Genomic DNA, 19,483 nt, shown 5'->3' on the forward strand with positions numbered 1-19,483 from the left:
TTTTGTTTCACTTTCACCACTCTTTATCCCCAAACTACTTCTTTTTTGGATTTATCTTTTACTTTGGTGAAGTATATACTTAAGCAATTTTTTTTAACAGACTTAAATATATACCTATCAGAACGGCTAACATAAAAAGTATAGTGATGACATGGGACTTCCCTGGTGGTGCAGTGGTTAAGAATCTGCCTGCCAATGCAGGGGACGTGGGTTCGATCCCTGGTCTGGGAAGATCCCACATGCCGCAGAGCAACTAAGCCCGTGTGCCACAACTTGTGAAGCCTGCACTCTTGAGCCCGCAAGCCACAACTACTGAGCCCGCGCACCACAACGAAGAGTAGCCCCGGCTCGCCACAACTAGAGAAAGCCTGCATGCAGCAACAAAGACCCGATGCAGCCCCCTCCCCCAAAATGTGTGTGTGTGTGTGTGTGTGTGTGTGTGTGTGTGTGTGTGTGTCTATATAGATATACAGTGATGACAGCAAATACTGGTGGGGATGAAAAGCAACTAGATCACTCATACATTGCTGATGGGAATGCAAAATGGTACAGCCACTCTGGAAAAGAGCTTAGCAGTTTCTTCCAAAACTAAACACGTGCTTACCATACAACACAGAAGCTGCACTTGGGCATTTATACCAGAGCAATGAAAACTTGTGCTTATGCAGAAACCCTTATGAAAATACTCATAGCAACTTCATTTATAACAGTCAAAAACTACAGAAAACCCATGTTATTCAATGAGTGAATGCTTAAACTGTGGTATATCCATACCATGAAACATAACTCAGCAATAAAAAGGGTAAACTACCAATACACAAAATAACTTGGATGGATCACAAGAGTATTATGCTGAGTGAAAAAAGCCAATCTCAGAGGTTACACACCATATGATTCCTGAAACGACAAAATTATAGAGACGGAAAACAGATTGGTGGTTGCAAGGGACTGGGGAGGGGTAGGATGGGAGGGAGGTGTCTGTGGCCACATATAAAAGGGGAGCAGGAGGGATCTTTGTGGAAGAACTGTTCTATATTTGACTGTGGTGGTTACATAAATACACATGTGCATAAACGATATATATACATACCCACGCACACATACAAATGAGTGCATGTAAAACTGGTGAAATCCGAAAAAGATCCCTGCATTGTACCCATGTCAATTTCCTAGTTGTAATATTGTACTAAGGTCCTACAAGATATTACTGCTGGGAAAACTAGGTGAAGAGTATATGAGATCTCTCTGTATTTTTTTTCTTCCAACTGCATGTGAATCTACAATTATTTCAAAATAAATTTTTTTTTATAAAAGAAGATTTAGAGGTAGGAAGTTTTTTAAAGTCCTTGCATATGTGACACCTTCATTTCCAGTCTCACAGGGAAACGTGGCTTGGCTAGACAGACATCTATGTCCAAGATCATTTCCTCTCAGGCCAGAGCACAGAAGGCATTGTTCCACTGTTTCTCAGAAACTTCATGATTTTCTTTTTTTTTTTAAAACTCATTGCCCTTTAAAAATTCTCTTTTAATTAATTAATTTATTTATATTTTATTTTTGGCTGCGTTGTGTCTTCGTTGCTGCGCGTGGGCTTTCTCTAGTTGAGGCGAGCAGGGGCTTCTCTTCGTTGTGGTGCGCAGGCTTCTCATTGTGGTGGCTTCCCTTGTTGCAGAGCACGGGCTCTAGGCGTGTGGGCTTCAGTAGTTGTGGCATGCGGGCTCAGTAGCTATGGTTCACGGGCTCTAGAGCACAGGCTCAGTAGTTGTGGTGCACGGGCTTAGTTGCTCCGCAGCATGTGGGATCTTCCCCGACCAGGGCTCGAACCTGTGTCCCCTGCATTGGCAGGCAGATTCTTAACAACTGCGCTAGCAGGGAAGTCCTATGATTCTTCCCAGCTCAAACAATCCTGGACTCCGTAAGTTGGTTTTATTTACTTATTTTTTTTCACCAACTTTATCTTTGCTTTATGTTGGTATTACAAATAACTAATAAGAGATAGCAAAACGCATAACTTAAAACAATGGAGCAAATAAAATATATCATGGGATTATAGTGTTTTAAAGACATAATTTGCAAAACAGTGCATTTATCTGTATCTTTTTTCGGAAGTAATCTTTCAGTGTCTGGAACAGAGATGTGGAGTCAATGATATCCTTGTCCCCTTCCCATATTTTAGCTGAAGTCTAAAAACAAACTCCAATTCCTTACTGATAAAGGAAATAGCTTAAATGTAAGTGTTGTCATCAGTAAGAGATGTACATCTTTTTTCTATTAGGTCTGAAACATTTTTTTCCTCTTTAAAGATAACTGGAAGGCAACCAATACATATGAAAAAAGAAAAGAACCTGTCTAAACTAAATGCAAAAAAATTAATGCTAAAGTAATTTATAGCTATGGGGTAAGCAGTAACATTATGCTAAATTAAGTATTAAAGAAAATAACCTACATTGTAACCCATACAAACATGCCTATAGCTGAGAAGAATCTGATCTACAAATTTAGAACTTGCCATACATAGTTAGGATGAAATCCCAGTTTGCAGATCAAAAAGTCTCAGTATTCTTAAGACCAGTTTCATTAATATTTCATTAATATTAATATTTATGATGACAGACATTTGTGTGAAAAAGGAAAATTGGTTCCACACCACATAAAAATTAATAAATTTGCTGCTCAACAAAAAAAATAATAAATGTAAAATAAGTCATTTAGGTCATTAATTATCAAGACTGTCCGATATGACTCCCACATAAGAACTATTTGAATTGCAAACACAAGTTCTTACTAATATACTTTATCAATGTCATGTCCCCAGAATTATCAATAAATATTGTAGGATGTAATAATTTATCAAATTAATTAAATGATATGAGACATTTTAGATTTTTCATAAATAAGTTATGTCAGAGAAGAAATAATTATAGTAAATTTAAAATGCACACAAAATAGTTCCCAATTGTTCTTCCAAAATTAATAAATTTCAAGTCAACTTTAATTTCATAATCTTGTAATATGTACTGAGTGTACACAATAAGCCAGGTACGCAGCTGCAGAGAGGTATAAGGAATGAGCTTTGGCCTTTGAGACATTTACAGTCTAGCTAGGGAGACTGGATACACACCTAAAGGAGACAAGGATCAGTATTAAATAAAATAAAGTCTAATGACTATTTACAATACTGATTCTATGGGAAAATAATTGAAAGATAAAAATACTTCTGTTACACAAATGACTTTTAACATGGGGCAATCAGTACAGTTTTTTAAAAAAATCCCAAGTGATTCAAAAGGGAGATCATCTGCTTTATTAAATTCTCAATGCTATATGTGGCAGGCATTGCAGGGAAACTGGATACTTCTTCCAAAACACGCAGAACTTAAAAGACAGCTAGAGGTACAAAAGTCACCAAAGATAGATTGTTTCTGGAAGTGTGACTAAACCTGTCTCCCTCTATCATCAAATAGTTTATTCCCTTGCTCGAATATGTTTTTCTTTTCTTTTTAAAATTTATTTATTTTATGTATTTATTTTTGGCTGCATTTGGTCTTCATTGCTGCGCGCAGGCTTTCTCTAGTTGTGGCGAGCGGGGGCTACTCTTCATTGCGGTGCGCAGGCTTCTCATCGCGGTGGTTTCTCTTGTTGTGGAGCATGGGCTCTAGGCGTGCGGGCTTCAGTAGTTGTGGCATGCGGGCTCAGTAGCTGTGGCTCACGGGCTCTAGAGCACAGGCTCAGTAGTTGTGGTGCATGGGCTTAGCCGCTCTGCGGCATGTGGGATCTTCCCGGAGCAGGGATTGAACCTGTGTCTCCTGCACTGACAGATGGATTCTTAACCACTGCGCCACCAGAGACGTCCCTCGAATATGTGTTTCAATGAACAGTTACTAAGTACTGACTAAGCACCAGGCAATGAAGATAACAAAGACTTTAAGGTTTGATCCTCATGCTCAAGGATCTACATGTGAATAAATAAAATAGTGTGATAAATCCCTCAAAAGAGGTCGGGGCTTGGGGAACCGCAGCATGGTGGTCTTCACGGAAGAGATGAGTAGGAGGGGGACAGGTAAAGGAGAGAGGGGAAGAATGGTCCAGCGGAATGAAACATGTATTAAAAGACCAAAACCTTGGGCTTCCGTGGTGGCGCAGTGGTTGAGAGTCCGCCTGCCGATGCAGGGGACACGGGTTCGTGCCCCGGTCCGGGAGGATCCCACATGCCGCGGAGCGGCTGGGCCTGTGAGCCATGGCCGCTGAGCCTGCGCGTCCGGACCCTGCGTGTCTGGAGCCTGTGCTCCGCAACGGGAGAGGCCACAACAGTGAGAGGCCCAAGTACCACACACACACAAAAAAGACCAAAACCTTTAGAGAACATGTCCAGTAGGTCAGAATGGCTGGAGAGTAGAGATGCTCTGGGGAGAGGGGAGAGAAGGCTGAAGAAGGAAGCTGAAGGAGCATCTGGAGAAGCAGCAAGGAACAGATCGGGAAGGATCTGAATGTTCCAAGCTAGGAAGTAAGTATGGCTCTGGCCCAGAGGCAGTAGAGGACCTCCACTAGAGGATCTTCAGGAACTGGTGGTCTTCTGATCTGAGGATCACTTTGGCAGCAGCATTAGGGATATGCTGAAAGGCAGTGATAGTGAAAACTAGTAAAGAGGCTACTGCAAAACTCCAGGTGAGGAAAGGTCTCAATAAGGGCCGTGGCTGTGCATCTGGAGAGGAGGGGGCAGATCCAAGAGTTATTTAGGAGAAGGACTGGATAGGACACGGTGATTCACTGAGTGTGGGGAAAGAGAACAAGAAAGAAGGATGGAAAGAGTAGCTTCAGGGTACTGATGTGGGCAACTGCTTCATGCTGATCATATCCCCAGGCCAGGGAAGACGGGCAGAGGAACAGGCTGTGGGAAGATAATGGAGTACCTGGGAACACCAGTTTTCACATAGGATGTGTCTCTCAGCTTGTCACATGGGGACCATAGGGGATGGTTTGAATAAATCCTACTTCCTGTTTTTGATGGCAAGTGACCTGTGATGCCCTGGTGGTACTTTCTGCTGACATAACTCTTACCCTGGGCCAGGTTCTCTTATGGGTGTAGATGGCTGTCACAGCAGGCAGAGGGTGAGGCCAAAGAAGAGGAAATGCTTCCAGAAAGGGAACCCAGTTATTCACATGTCCATTTTCCCCAGACATAGCCTACAGGGAACAGCAATGTGGGAGCCAGAGAGAACCCAAGATCTGGATCCCTGCTTTTGGAAAGAGCCCTTCGTCTGAAGCCTGTGGGCAAGTGGCCTCAGCAGGGTTGAAGGATAAAGTGCGCTCCGTTCCCTAGAAGAGTTCCAAGTGGCCGGCGTGCCACGTGGAGGAGTTGGTAGGCATGGACCAGCACAGGGGGACAGGCTTATGGGCAAGGGCCCGAGGCTGGGCTGGGGAAGCTGGGGAAAAGGATTCAGGGGCTGCTCAAAGGGCGCAGGGGAAGATGGCATTTGTCAAGAGGGCTCATTGTGGGTTGAGGCGGCCCAGGCTGTTTTGGATGCAGAGTCCAGAAGCAGCAGCTCTGATGGGGGGTCAGGGAAGTAGGCTGTGGGGAGCAGGGCACAATGCATGCAGGTCAGGCTGGGTCAATGAGTCAGGCAGGTATCTTCCGGCCAGCAGTTACGCAAGGGAAATGGAGTCCTGGGATCTGAGACGTCACGCCGAAGTATGAAAGAGGTGGGGGCAGGAAGCAAGAAGTCGGCAGCAAGAGGTGAGGAGGGTTATCGTTTCTATCTGGGAACAACAGAAAAGCTGAGGTCCAAAGGTCTGGGATTCCTGGCTTTACCCTTAAGAGGACCTGGCACCAGCAGAAAGGGTCTTTTGACATTATTTGGTTCCTGACGGCATTTCTCTCCTAACCTCACATGTTCCTTTACTATTAACTGTTGCAACACCAAACAACTCTAGTTCTTGGAACATGTTATGCCATTTCATGCTTAGCTTATATTATTTTCTCTTCCTAGAAATATGCTTCTACTTCTTTGCCTACCTGGAGAACTCTTCTCCTTCTTCAGAACCAAGCTATGATGTTACCTACTCTGATCCCTCAAATGCTTTAGAATATTATCATTGCACTTAATATTCTGAATGGCCACTGATTAAAAATAGAACCTGCTGTATAAAAAATCAATAAAATAAAATTCAAAATTCATATTATTTATAAAGATAAATAATAATAAATAATTTATAACAATAAATATAAGTATTTATAAATATAAACATTTGTATTATATTGGCTTTATCATTTATAAAATAATGTCACCTACACCATCTAAGTTAATCATCACAGTGCTCCTGGGACATAAGATGAGCTTATATATTAAGGAAAAATTGTGGTTTAGAGACGTTATGACTTGTCGAATATCATACAGCTTATCAATGGAAGATCTAATATCCAGGCATCCAGACACCTGACCTTCCTTCATTTCTCCCTCCCTCCCTCCATCCTAACCTTACTTCTGTCTTAAAGATCTTGCTACCGCTGAGATGATGGATTGACATCAGAATTGATTGAAATTTCTTGCTGAGAGTATGTTTATCACATATTAATAAATCACATTTTTTGATGCTTCAAAAAAAATTCAAAAAAATAAAAATAGAGGTCATTCACCTCATGTTGGCACACAGGAGGCCTGCAATACATGTCTGATAAGTGAGTAAAAGAATGCATCCTAATATGGGTGTAGCTCACCTTTCTTTGGCTGGGCTGGTGACACAGTAATCCAGTCCCCTGCCTGACTTGTTTCTAGAGCCTTAGCAGCACTGCCTCACTCAGAGGATTGTTAACAGCAGAGATTCCCGATCGTTTGGGGCCGGTGCCAGCCCCAGGGGGAACTTACATCCTCCCTGGATCTCCACAGCACCTCATCTGGTGCTAAAGCTCAGCTCTGTAAAGTGAGGGAAATGTCAGGGTAAGAGATGCTGTGGGCAATGCCAACCACACATCCTATTCCAGCCCTTCAGAAGATGACCTGAAGAAAGAGAGATGAGTCTGCTCGGCTCTAGGATGGGGGTCGTTAGCCCGGGGTAGGGAGCGGGTAGAGAGACGATGGGCTGCAAGGGATTCATGAAAGACAGTTCACAGCTTTCATCAGTTTTACAAAGAGGCCCATGACTATTAAATATTAAGACCTACCATTCCAGAAAAGTGCCTTCCTCCAGGTAGCTCTGATCTGAGAATCAGCTGCTGACTCCAGATCACAGAGGCCTTGGTCATAGTCAAGGCAGATCACAGAAGGGACTCAGGTTCCCCCGCAGCATGCCATTCCCATGCTCCAACTCCACCCCAAGAAAAGCCTTTCTGAAGGCCGATGTGCGCAATTTAAGGAAGTTTCATGATCTGTGTCTTTGACAAGTTCAAATGCAATGAAAGACAGGGAGTCAGGCTTAGGATACCTCCACATTGACCTTTATGTGCCTTAGCACAACAAATCCTCAAAAAATAAAAACTAAAAAGGCAAATCCCCAGGGTCTCATTCCTGACGAAGAGTCATGTTTGACCTTGTTCTATCAGGATTGGGCTTAGGAAATGCTAATAAACAGACAAATCCTGTGCAATGGCTTTTTACATTTGACCTTTCCTTTTTTTTCTGGCATAGGAGCCTGTGGCTTTAGAAAACAGCAGAAAAAAAGGCTTTCCATATTCAAGAGGCAAGAAATGCACACACACACAAAGAGAAAGCAAATCTAAAATTGTTTGAAACCCTGGGGAACTGAGAGTCACTTTTCACCCACATCCTGTCAGGGTTGAAAAGCACAGGAAAAGGTTTCTCCTAAAATGTGTGTATGTTTTATTTTTTCCTTTTTAAAGAAAAACAAGAGTCACTCATATGCACCCAGATATCTGAATAGATCAGCTGGATAGCTTTTTGTTTGCTTGGTTCCCACTGTTATCCCCATGACTTCTGAAAAGATAGTTTTAAAAAAATCTTTACGTTGAATCTTTAAATTTCAATTGTTAAGAGCACATGCTTTGTCCCCAAACAGGTGTGGGCTCTGCCACTGACTTGCTAGGTGATGCTGGACAGGTTTGTTAACCTTTTTAAGAACCTAATTATTCACCAATTAAAATGGGAGTATGAATGGTACTGATGTCAAATGGTGGCTGAGATAATTAAAAGAAATAATGCATTAAAAAATCTTAGGCTATTAAGTTTAGTCAGTCAAACAGAGAAAGACAAATATATGGTATCACTTATATGTGGAACCTAAAAAAATGATACAAATGAACTTATTTACAAAACAGAAACAGACTGACAGACAGAAAACAAACTTATGGTCACCAAAGGGCAAAGGGGGGGAGGGATAAATTAGGAGTTTGGGATTAACATATACACTATTATATATAAAACAGGTAAACAACAAGGACCTACTATACAGAACAGGGAACTATACTCAATAACTTCTAATAACCTATAATGGAGAAGAATCTGAAAAAGAATATATATATACATATATGTATAACTGAATCACTTTGCCATACATTTGAAACTAACACAACATTGTAAGTTAACTATACTTCAATTTAAAAACAAAAGGGAAATATCTTAGGCTAGCTTGGTAAACTCGAAGCATCAATGAATGGCATCTAAAGGACAGGAGCTGTGGAGTAAATCCTCTACCGATGAAACGAACAATTCCAAGGACACATCTTTATGCGTTATCAGAGATGTTTTAACACAGAAAGAAAAAACCCAGCGACAGTGGGGCTGTGCTTCTCGTTGAGGATTCCCCATGTTATACATTACATGCGGTGGTTAGACCGCCTTCTTCACCTTCAGGTGAGCTCGAGTCGGGCAGAGAAGGGACCCACCCTCCCCTGTAACAAGGTGCGTCATCTGACCAAGTCCACAGAAGGCCCAGGAAGCCAAGGCACACCCCGTATTTCCCAGTGATCAGGCCCCATGAGTCCTATTCTCTTCTCCAGAAAGCCCTGGTCAGGCCTGGACCCAACCTCGCACCAGCACGCCTTCAGCCCATCTCCAACGTGCCCAACCCAGCTGAGAACCCGCATGGTTCTCCTAAGTTCATCTGGGCCAGGAAATAACATTCCTGAGAATCTGTTAATCAAATGATCATCATCCTTCAGAACCTAGCAGAGTTGCATTTGCATCTATTTCTCCAAAAGGGCTTTTACCGACTTTCTGTAAATTTACCATGTCAGAAAAATTTATCCTGGACTTTGGTTTTACTTTTTTTTCCTTTTTTTCTTATGCATTGCTGGCTGGGGGAACTCCTCCTCCTGACAATCTCTCTGGCTACTTTGCATGGAATGGTCTTTGCTCTGTCAAGCCTCATTCCTGATCGCCTCTTATTCAGATCACATAGAGCAATTTCAGCAAATGGGCCCACCTCATGGTTCTGCACATACAGTGGATTTCCAGAGATCCACTTATCAATCCCACCAAGTGCATTTTCTCTAAGCTACTCTCCCCTGTTGGAATCTTACTTCATCCAAGTCTTGTATATGGCTTTTCTCGCTAATCACTGTGTTAAACCTAAACTTCTTTTCCCTCCACTTTAAACACCTTTCCCACAGGGGAGGATGAAAAGAAAAAAAAAATTATTGTTTCATTTGATCAAAGAAAGCTGACTTAGCTTATTAATAAAACCAACAGACCCCAGACAATTCCCTTATCATCCACCAGTTCCTTCAAGAACAGGGAAGCCTGGATCAGCATCAGGATTGGTAATGATGGGATTCCATGTGACAGTTTTTGGACATTCTTACAAAGGTACCTTACCACAGATGACTTTTCAAAGGCATTCACAGCAATGACATTTCCTTACCCGGCAGTCTCTCTGAAGCGTCTTCATGAGCGCATTGTATGTTTCTGTATCAAAATACAACCCTTCGTGCATGTCTTGCAGGAAATCTAAGTCCTTAAACGTGGGGCTGGATTTCTCTCTCTCTTTTCGGGAGGCTCTTCGCTTATAGGTTGAGCCTTTCAAGTCATATGTAAAGTGCATTCTCATGGAGCGTGGTAAGACATTGTTCATCACCACAATTCTGATGTTAATGCCCCCTGATTGCATGCAATACAGTCCATAAAATTTGGGCAAAAGAGTCCTTGGATTCTGGTTTAAATTCTAAAAAAAGAAAAAGGAAAAAAAAGGTTTAAACTCTACTTTTACAAAATAATGTTCCACTATGACGTGTTTTCATCTAAAGTGATAATTAAAAATGGAATGTGATTATTTTTGTTAACGGCCATTGTTAAAATTTTGCTGTTCCTAACCTAGTTTTAAAGTCGGCTTATGGGAACAGCAACTTTATCATTCTGATCTCAGGGCATTAAAAGTGGCTGAATTGAAAATGGACGGAATGTCCCAAATTAGCTCCAACTAAAATCAGGCAAAGACGATATTAGTGCCATGTGTGATTATTCTCTAAGGTAGCTCAAGAGAAAATGAATTGCTGGGGTACGAGGGATGAACATTTAAAATTTTAATAGCTCCTGAGAAACTGTCTTCCAAAATGGCCAGACCGCTTTACCACACTTTGTAAGATTACATATTTCCCACCCCTCTTACCAGTGCTGAATATTATCTAACTTTAGAATCTTTGTAAGCGTGGTTGGTGAAAAATAACAACTTGTTTCCAATTTAATTTAATTTAAATGTGAATACCACTAATAACTAGAGAAATTTAATATTTTTACATATTTTTAGCCACCTCAAAGATAATTTTGTGTTACTATCCTTTGCTCATTTCTCTTTACGTTTTTGTCATCGTTGGAGTTCTTGATATATTCTGGATATTTATTAGTTTCCTATTCTATTCGGGGTAAATATTTTCTTCCACTATGTTGTTTTTTGTTATAAAAATAGGGAATACACACCTATTTTTGTTTCACTTTAAAAGTAGGCAACAAGTAAAAAATAGTTTACTAAAAGGCATTTATATAACGAAAAGTCTACTATTCCTAATCCTTCCCCCAATTCCCAACTTTTGTGGAAACTATTGTCCTCACTTTCTATCATTTTAGAAATATCCTATGTGCTTGTGTTAATTTTATACCTGTGGTTTTTTTTTTTTTGGTTATACAAATGTTTTGCTTTTTCATGTAATCACATTTATGTACTTGTTTCTTGTGCTTTTTTGGCTTCTTCTATGGTCTTACAAATTTTTAATAATTTTGGTGATTACATTTGGTTTTTTACTTCACATGGAATTTTCTTCTTCCAGAAAGTTTGCATAGAGCATTGATGTGACTTACATACATCATGAAATGAGTATCACAATAAGTTTAGCCATCACAATGAGCCATCATCTCATATAGATATAAAATTAAAGAAATAGAAAAAAGATTTCTTCCTCGTGATGAGAACTCTTAGGATTTACTCTCTTAACAACTTTCCTATATAACATGCAGCAGTGGTCATTATATTCACCATGGTGTACATCACATCCCTAATGCTTATTTATCTTATAACTGGAAGTTTGTACCTTTTGACCACCTTCCTCTAACGCCCCCTTCCCCCACCTCCCGCCTCTGGTAGCCACAAATCTGATCTCCTTTTCTATGAGTTCGTTTGTTTTTGAAGTATAATTGACCTACATCACTATGCTAGTTCCTGTTACACAGCATAGTGATTTGCTACCTCTGTACATTTCAAACTGATCACCACAATGAGTCTAGTTAAGATCTGTCTCCATACAAAGATACTACATAATTTTTGACTATATTCCCCACACTGTACATTTCATACTCATGACTCATTTATTTTGCAACTGAAGTTTGTACCTCTTAATCTCCCTCACCTATTTCTTTTTCCCCCACACCCCTCTCCCCTCTGGTAACCACCTCTTTGTTCTCTGTGTCTATGTCTCTGTTTCTGTTTTGTTATGTTTGGTCATTTGTTTTGTTTTTCAGATTCCACATATAAGTGAAATCAAACAGTATTTGTCTTTTTCTGTATGACATTTCACTTAGCATAATACCCTCTAGGTCCATCCATGTTGTCACAAATGGCAAGATTTCATCGTTTTTTAAGGTTAAGTAATATTTCATTGCATATGCATACCACATCTTGTTTTCCCATTCATTTATTGATGGGCACTTGAGCTGCTTCCGTATCTTGGCTATCATAAAACAATGGTGCAATGAACACAGGGGTGTATATATCTTATCGAATTAGTGTTTCTGTTTCCTTTGGATAAATCCCAGGAGTGGAAATGCTGGATCATACAGTAGTTCTAGTTTTAATTTTTTGAGGACTCTCCATACTATTTTCCATAGTGGCTGCACTAATTTACATTCCCACCAATGGGCATGAGGGTTCCCTTTTCTCTACATCCTTGCCAACGCTTATTATTTATTGTCTTTTTGATAATACCCACTCTGATGGATGTGACGTGATAGCTCACTGTGGTTCTGATTTGCATCTCTCTGGTGATTAGTGATATTAACTGTCTTTTTCTGTGACATCTGTACATCTTCTTTACAAAAATGCCTATTCGGATCCTCTGCCGATTTTTATTTTTTATTGAAGTATAATTGATTTACAATGTGTTAGTTTCTGGTGTACAGCAAAGTGGTTCAGTTTTATATGCATGCATATGTGTGTGGATGTGTGTGTGTGTGTATATATATATATACATATATATATATGTACTTTTTCATTCTTTTTCATTGTAGGTTCTTAGAAGATACTGATTATAGTTCCGTGGGCTATACAGTAGGACCTGGCTCTTTATCTATCCTATATAAAGTAGCGTGTGTCTGTTAACCCCAAGCTCCTAATTTATCCCTCCACCCCCTTTCCCCTTTGGTAACCATAAGTTTTGTTTTCTATGTATGTGAGTCTGTTTCTGTTTTGTAAAAATGTTCACTTGTATCCTTTTTTAAGATTTCACATATAAGTAATACCATATGATATTTTTTTCTCTGGCTTACTTCATTTAGTATGATAATCTCTAGGTCCATCCATGTTGCTGCAAATGGCATTATTTTTCACTTTTTTATGGCTAAATAATATTCCATTATGTATGTATGTGCCACATCTTCTTTATCCATTCATCTGTCAAGGAACACATGGTTGCCTCCATGTTTTGGCTACTGTAGAAAGTGCTGCTATGAACACTGGGGTGCATCTTTTCAAATTAGAGTTTTCTCCAAATATATGCCCAAGAGTGGGATTGCAGAATCATATGGTAGTTCTATTTTTAATTTTTTAAGGAATCGCCATACTGTTCTCTGTAGTGGCTGCACCAATTCACATTCCCATCAACGGTGTAGGAGGGCTCCTTTTTCTGCACACCCTCTCCAGCATTTATTATTTATAGGCTTTTTAATGATGGCCATCTGACAGGTGTGAGGTGATACCTCATTGTAATAGTTTTGATTTGCATTTCTCTAATAATTAACAATATAGAGCACCTTTTCATGTGCCTGTTTCTGACCACTTTCTAACATTTTTTAATTGGGTTGTTTATTTTTCATGTTGAGTTGTATGAGTTCTTTGTATATATTTTTTTAACATCTTTATTGGAGTATAACAGCTTTACAATGTTGTGTTAGTTTCTGCTTTATAACAAAGTGAATCAGCTATACGTATACTTATGTCCCCATATCTCTTTCCTCTTGCATCTCCCTCCCACCCTCCCTATCCCCAGCCCCCACCCCCGGTGGTCACAAAGCACAGAGCCGATCTCCCGGTGCTATGCGGCTGCTTCCCACTAGCTAACTGTTTTACATTTGGTAGCGTATATATGTCCACGCCACTCTCTCACTTCGTCCCAGTTTACCCTTCCCCCTTCCCGCATCCATTTACTACATCTGTGTCTTTATTCCTGTCCTGCCCCTAGGTTCATCAGAACCAACTTTTTTTTGTAGATTCCATATATATGTGTTAGCATATGGTATTTGTTTTCACTTTCTAACTTACTTCATTCTGTATGACAGTCTCTAGGTTCACCCACCTCACTACAAATAACTCAATTTAGTTTCTTTTTATGGCTGAGTAATATTCCACTGTGTATATGTGCCACATCTTTTTTATCTATTCATCTGTCGATGGACACTTAGGTTGCTTCCATGTCCTGGCTATTGTAAATAGAGCTGCAATGAACATTGTGGTACATGACTCTTTTTGAATTACGGCTTTCTCAGGCTATAAGCCCAGTAGTGGGATTGCTGGGTCATATGGTAGTTCTAATTTTAGTTTTTTAAGGAATGTCCATACTGTTCTACATAGTGGCTGTATCAATTTACATTCCCATCAACAGTGCAAGAGGGTTCCCTTTTCTCCACACCCTCTCCAACATTTACTGTTTGCAGAATTTTTGATGATGGCCATTCTGACTGGTGTGAGGTGATACCTCATTGTAGTTTAGATTTGCATTTCTCTAATGATTAGCAATGTTGAGCATCCTTTCACGTGTTTGTTGGCAATCTGCATACCTTCTTTGGAGAAATGTCTATTTAGGTCTTCTGCCCATCTTTGGATTGGGTTGTTTGTTTTTTTGATATTGAGCTGCATGAGCTGCTTGTCTATTTTAGAGATTGATCCTTTGTCGGTTGCTTTGTTTGCAACTATTTTCTCCCATTCTGAGGGTTGTCTTTTCGTCTTGTTTATGGTTTCCTTTGCTGTGCAAAAGCTTTTCAGTTTCTTTAGGTCCCATTTGTTTATTTTTGTTTCTATTTCCATTTCTCTAGGAGGTGGGTCAAAAAGAATCTTGCTGTGATTTATGTCATAGAGTGTTCTGCCTATGTTTTCCTCTAAGAGTTTGATAGTGTCTGGCTTTACACTTAGGTCTTGAATCCATTTTGAGTTTATTTTTGTGTATGGCGTTCTTTTACATGTAGCTGTCCAGTTTTCCCAGCACCACTTATTGAAGAGGCTGTCTTTTCTCCACTGTATATTCTTGCCCCCTTTATCAAAGATAAGGTGGCCATATGGGCGTGGGTTTAGCTCTGGGCTTTCTAGCTTGTTCATTTGACCGATATTTCTGTTTTTGTGCTAGTACCATACTGTCTTGATTACTGTAGCTTTGTAGTAGAGTCTGAAGTCAGGGAGCCAGATTCCTCCAGCTCTGTTTTTCTTTCTCAAGATTGCTTTGTCTATTCGGGGTCTTTTGTGTTTCCATACAAATTGTGAATTTTTTTGTTCTAGTTCTGTGAAAAATGCCATAGGTAGTTTGATAGGGATTGCATTGAATCTGTAGATTGCTTTGGGTAGTACAGTCATTTTCATAATGTTGATTCTTCCAATCCAAGAACATGGTATATCTCTCCATCTGTTTGTATCCTCTTTAATTTCTTTCCTCAGTGTCTTATAGTTTTCTGCATACAGGTCTTTTGTCTCCTTAGGTAGGTTTATTCCTCAGTATTTTATTCTTTTTGTTGCAATGGTAAATGGGAGTGTTTCTTTAATTTCTCTTTCAGAATTTTCATCATTAGTGTAAAAGAATGCAAGAGATTTCTGTGCATTAATTTTGTATCCCGCTTCTTTTCCAAATTCATTGATTAGCTCTAGTAGTTTTCTGGTGGCATTTTTAGGATTCTCTATGTATAGTATCATGTCATCTGCAAACAGTGACAGTTCTACTTCCTCTTTTCCGACTTGGGTTCCTTTTATTTCTTTTTCTTCTCTGATTGTTGTAGCTAAAACTTCCAAAATTATGTTGAATAATAGTGGTGAGAGTGAGCAACATTGTCTTGTTCGTGATCTTAGTGGAAACAGTTTCAGTTTTTCACCATTGAGGACGATGTTGGCTGTGGGTCTGTCATATATGGCCTTTATTATGTTGAGGTAAGTTCCCTCTATGCCTACTTTAAGGAGGGTTTTTATCATAAATGGGTGTTGAATTTTGTCAAAAGTTTTCCAGCATCCATTGAGAGTATCATGGTTTTTCTCCTTGAATTTGTTAATATGGTGTATCACATTGATTGATTTGCATATATTGAAGACTCCTTGAACCCCTGGGATAAATCCCACTTCATCATGGTGTACGATCCTTCTAATGTGCTTTTGGATTCGGTTTACTAGTATTTTGTTCAGGATTTTTGCATCTATGTGCATCAATGATATTGGCCTGTAGTTTTCTTTTTTAGTGCCATCATTGTCTGGTTTTGGTATCAAGGTGATGGTGGCCTCGTAGAATGAGTCTGGGAGTGTTCCTCCCTCTGCTATATTTTGGAAGAGTTTGAGAAGGATAGGTGTTAGCTCTTCTCTAAATGTTTGATAGAATTCACCTGTGAAGCCATCTGGTCCTGGGTTTTTGTTTACTGGAAGATTTTTAACCACAGTTTCAATTTCAGTGCTTGTGATTGGTCTGTTTATATTTTCTATTTCTTCCGGGTTCAGTCTCGGAAGGTTGTGCTTTTCTAAGAATTTGTCCATTTTATTGGCATATAGTTGCTTGTAGTAATCTCTCATGATCTTTTGTATTTCTGCAGTGTCAGTTGTTACTTCTCCTTTTTCATTTCTAATTCTGTTGATTTGAGTCTTTTCCCTTTTTTTCTTGATGAGTCTGGCTAATGTTTTATCAATTTTGTTTATCTTCTCAAAGACCAGCTTTTAGTTTTATTGATCTTTGTTCTCGTTTCCTTCATTTCTTTTTCATTTATTTCTGATCTGATCTTTATGATTTCTTTCCTTATGCTAAATTTGGGGCTTCTTTCGTTTCTCTTTCTCTAATTGCTTTAGGTGTAAGGACAGGTTGTTTGAGATTATTCTTGTTTCCTAAGGTAGGATTATATTGCTATAAACTTCTCTCTTAGAACTGCTTTTGCTGCATCCCATAGGTTTTGGGTTGTCGTGTTTTCATTGTCATTTGTTTCTAGGTATTTTTTGATTTCTTCAGTGATCTCTTGGTTATTTAGTAGTTCATTGTTTAGGCTCCATGTGTTTGTATTTTTTACAGTTTTTTTCCTGTAATTGATATCTAGTCTCATAGCATTGTGGTCAGTAAAGATACCTGATATGATTTCAATGTTCTTAAATTTACCAAGGCTTGATTTGGAACCAAGGTATGATCTATCCTGGAGAATGTTCCATGAGCACTTGAGAAGAAAGTGTATTCTGTTGTTTTTGGATGGAATGTCCTATAGATATCAATTAAGTCCATCTTTTTTAATGTGTGATTTAAAGCTTGTGTTTCCTTATTTATTTTCATTTTGTTTGATCTGTCCATTGGTGAAAGTGAGGTGTCAAAGTCCCCTACTATGAATGTGTTACTGTCGATTTCCCCTTTTATGGCTGTTAGCATTTGCCTTATGTATTGAGGTGCTCCTACATTGGGTGTGTACATATTTACAATTGTTATATCTTCTTCTTGGATTGATCCCTTGATCATTATGTAGTGTCCTTCTTTGTCTCTTGTAATAGTCTTTATTTTAAAGTCTATTTTGTCTGATATGAGAATTGTTACTCCAGCTTTCTTTTGATTTCCATGTGCATGGAATATCTTTTTCCATCCCCTCACTTTCAGTCTGTATGTTTCCCTAGGTCTGAAGTGGGTCTCTTGTAGACGGCATATATGAGGGTTTTGTTTTTGTATCCATTCATCCAGTCTGTGTGTTTTGGTTGGAGCATATAGTCCATTTACATTTAAGGTAATTACCGATATGTATGTTCCTATTACCACTTTCTTCTTTTTTTTTCTTTGCAGTACGCAGGCTTCTCACTCTTGTGGCATCTCCCATTGCGGAGCACAGGCTCCGGACGCACAGGCTCAGCGGCCATGGCTCACGGGCCCAGCCACTCTGCGGCATGTGGGATCTTCCTGGACCGGGGCATGACCCCGTGTCCCCTACATCAGCAGGCGGACTCTCAACCACTGCGCCACCAGAGAAGGCCCCTATTACCATTTTCTTAATTGTTTTGGGTTTGTTATTAGGTCTTTTCCTTCTCTTGTGTTTCCTGCCTAGGGAAGTTCCTTTAGCATTTGTTGTAAAGCTGTGTTGGTGGTGCTGAATTCTCTTAGCTTTTGCTTGTCTGTAAAGGTTTTAATTTTTCCGTCGAATCAGAATGAGATTCTTGCTGGGTAGAGTAATCTTGTTGTAGGTTTTTCCCTTTCATGACTTTAAATATGTCCTGCCACTCTCTTCTGGCTTGCAGAATTTCTGCTGAAATTTCAGCTGTTAACCTTATGGGGATTCCCTTGTAGGTTATTTGTTGCTCTTTCCTTGCTGCTTTTAATATTTTTTCTTTGTATTTAATTTTTAATAGTTTGATTAATATGTGTCTTGGCATGTTTCTCCTTGGATTTATCCTGTATGGGACTCTCTGCGCTTCCAGGACTTGACTATTTCCTTTCTCATATTAGGGAAGTTTTCAACTATAATCTCTTCAAATATTTTCTCAGACCCTTTCTTTTTGTCTTCTTTTTCTGGGACCCCTATAATTTGAATGTTGGTGTGTTTACTGTTGTCCCAGAGGTCTCTGAGACTCTCCTCAATTCTTTTCATTCTTTTTTCTTTACTCTGCTCTGTGGTAGTTATTTCCATTGTTTTATCCTCCAGGTCACTTATCCGTTCTTCTGCCTTAGTTATGCTGCTATTGATTCCTTTTACAGAATTTTTAATTTCATTTATTGTGTTGTGCATCATTGTTTTTTTGCTTTTTAGTTCTTCTAGACCCTTGTTAAACATTTCTTGTATTTTCTCCATTCTATTTCCAAGATTTTGGATCATCTTTACTATCATTACTCTGAAATCTTTTTCAGGTAGACTGCCTATTTCCTCTTCATTGGTTTGGTCTGCTGGGTTTTTACTTTGCTCATTCATATGCTGTGTGTTTCTCTGTCTTCTCATTTTGCTTAACTTACTGTGTTTGGGGTCTCCTTTTTGCAGGCTGCAGGTTCATAGTTCCCGTTGTTTTGGGTGTCTGCCCCCAGTGGTAAGGTTGGTTCAGTGGGTTGTGTAGGCTTCTTGGTGGAGGGGACTGATGCCTGTGTTCTGGCAGATGAGTCTGGATCTTGTCTTTCTGGTGGGCAGGACTGCATCCAGTGGTGTGGTTTGGGGTGTCTGTGACCTTACTGTGATTTTAGACATCCTCTCTGCTAATGGGTGGGGTTGTGTTCCTGTCTTGCTAGTTGTTTGGCATGGGGTGTCCAGCACTGGAGATTGCTGGTCATTGAGTGGAGCTGGGTCTTAGCTTTGAGACAGAGGTCTCTGGGAGAGCTCTTGCCAATTGAGATTACGTGGGGCTGGGGGTCTCTGGTGGTCCAATGTCCTGAACTCGGCTCTCCCACCTCAGAGCCTCAGGCCTGACATCTCGCCTGAGCACCAAGATCCTTACGTGTAGATGGGTTAAATTCTCTAATCCAAAGGCACAGGGTGGCCGGCCTTCTGCGCTCTGCTCGGTCCTCCAGCTGGGCAATGTCCTCTAGGACTTGTTGATATGGAGAGCCTCCTTTGGATCCAGGTCCAGCTGCATTCCCTAGCATCTAGAAGAAGCAGCCCACACCCCCCTCCTCCCTTATCCCCGCCGTAACTCGTCATGATCCTGG

General features: G+C 40.0%; 1 protein-coding gene across 5 annotated transcripts in view; it reads right to left on the reverse strand.

The window, feature by feature from the left end:
- The window catches only part of PIP5K1B (phosphatidylinositol-4-phosphate 5-kinase type 1 beta), a 328,734-nt gene that overhangs the window by 121,061 nt on the left and 188,190 nt on the right, over nucleotides 1–19,483 (reverse strand). For all 5 annotated transcript variants that reach the window (XR_009564323.2, XR_009564324.2, XR_011377538.1 and 2 more), the window contains one exon: nucleotides 9,814–10,113. Coding sequence is in view for 2 of the 5 variants with exons in the window: in XM_030877052.3 (XP_030732912.1) it covers nucleotides 9,814–10,113 (300 nt within the window). In the remaining 3 variants the exon portion in view is untranslated. The remainder of the gene's footprint in view (nucleotides 1–9,813; nucleotides 10,114–19,483) is intronic.

This window comes from Globicephala melas, chromosome 6, assembly GCF_963455315.2.
Source record: "Globicephala melas chromosome 6, mGloMel1.2, whole genome shotgun sequence".
In the NCBI taxonomy this organism is placed as follows: domain Eukaryota; kingdom Metazoa; phylum Chordata; class Mammalia; order Artiodactyla; family Delphinidae; genus Globicephala; species Globicephala melas.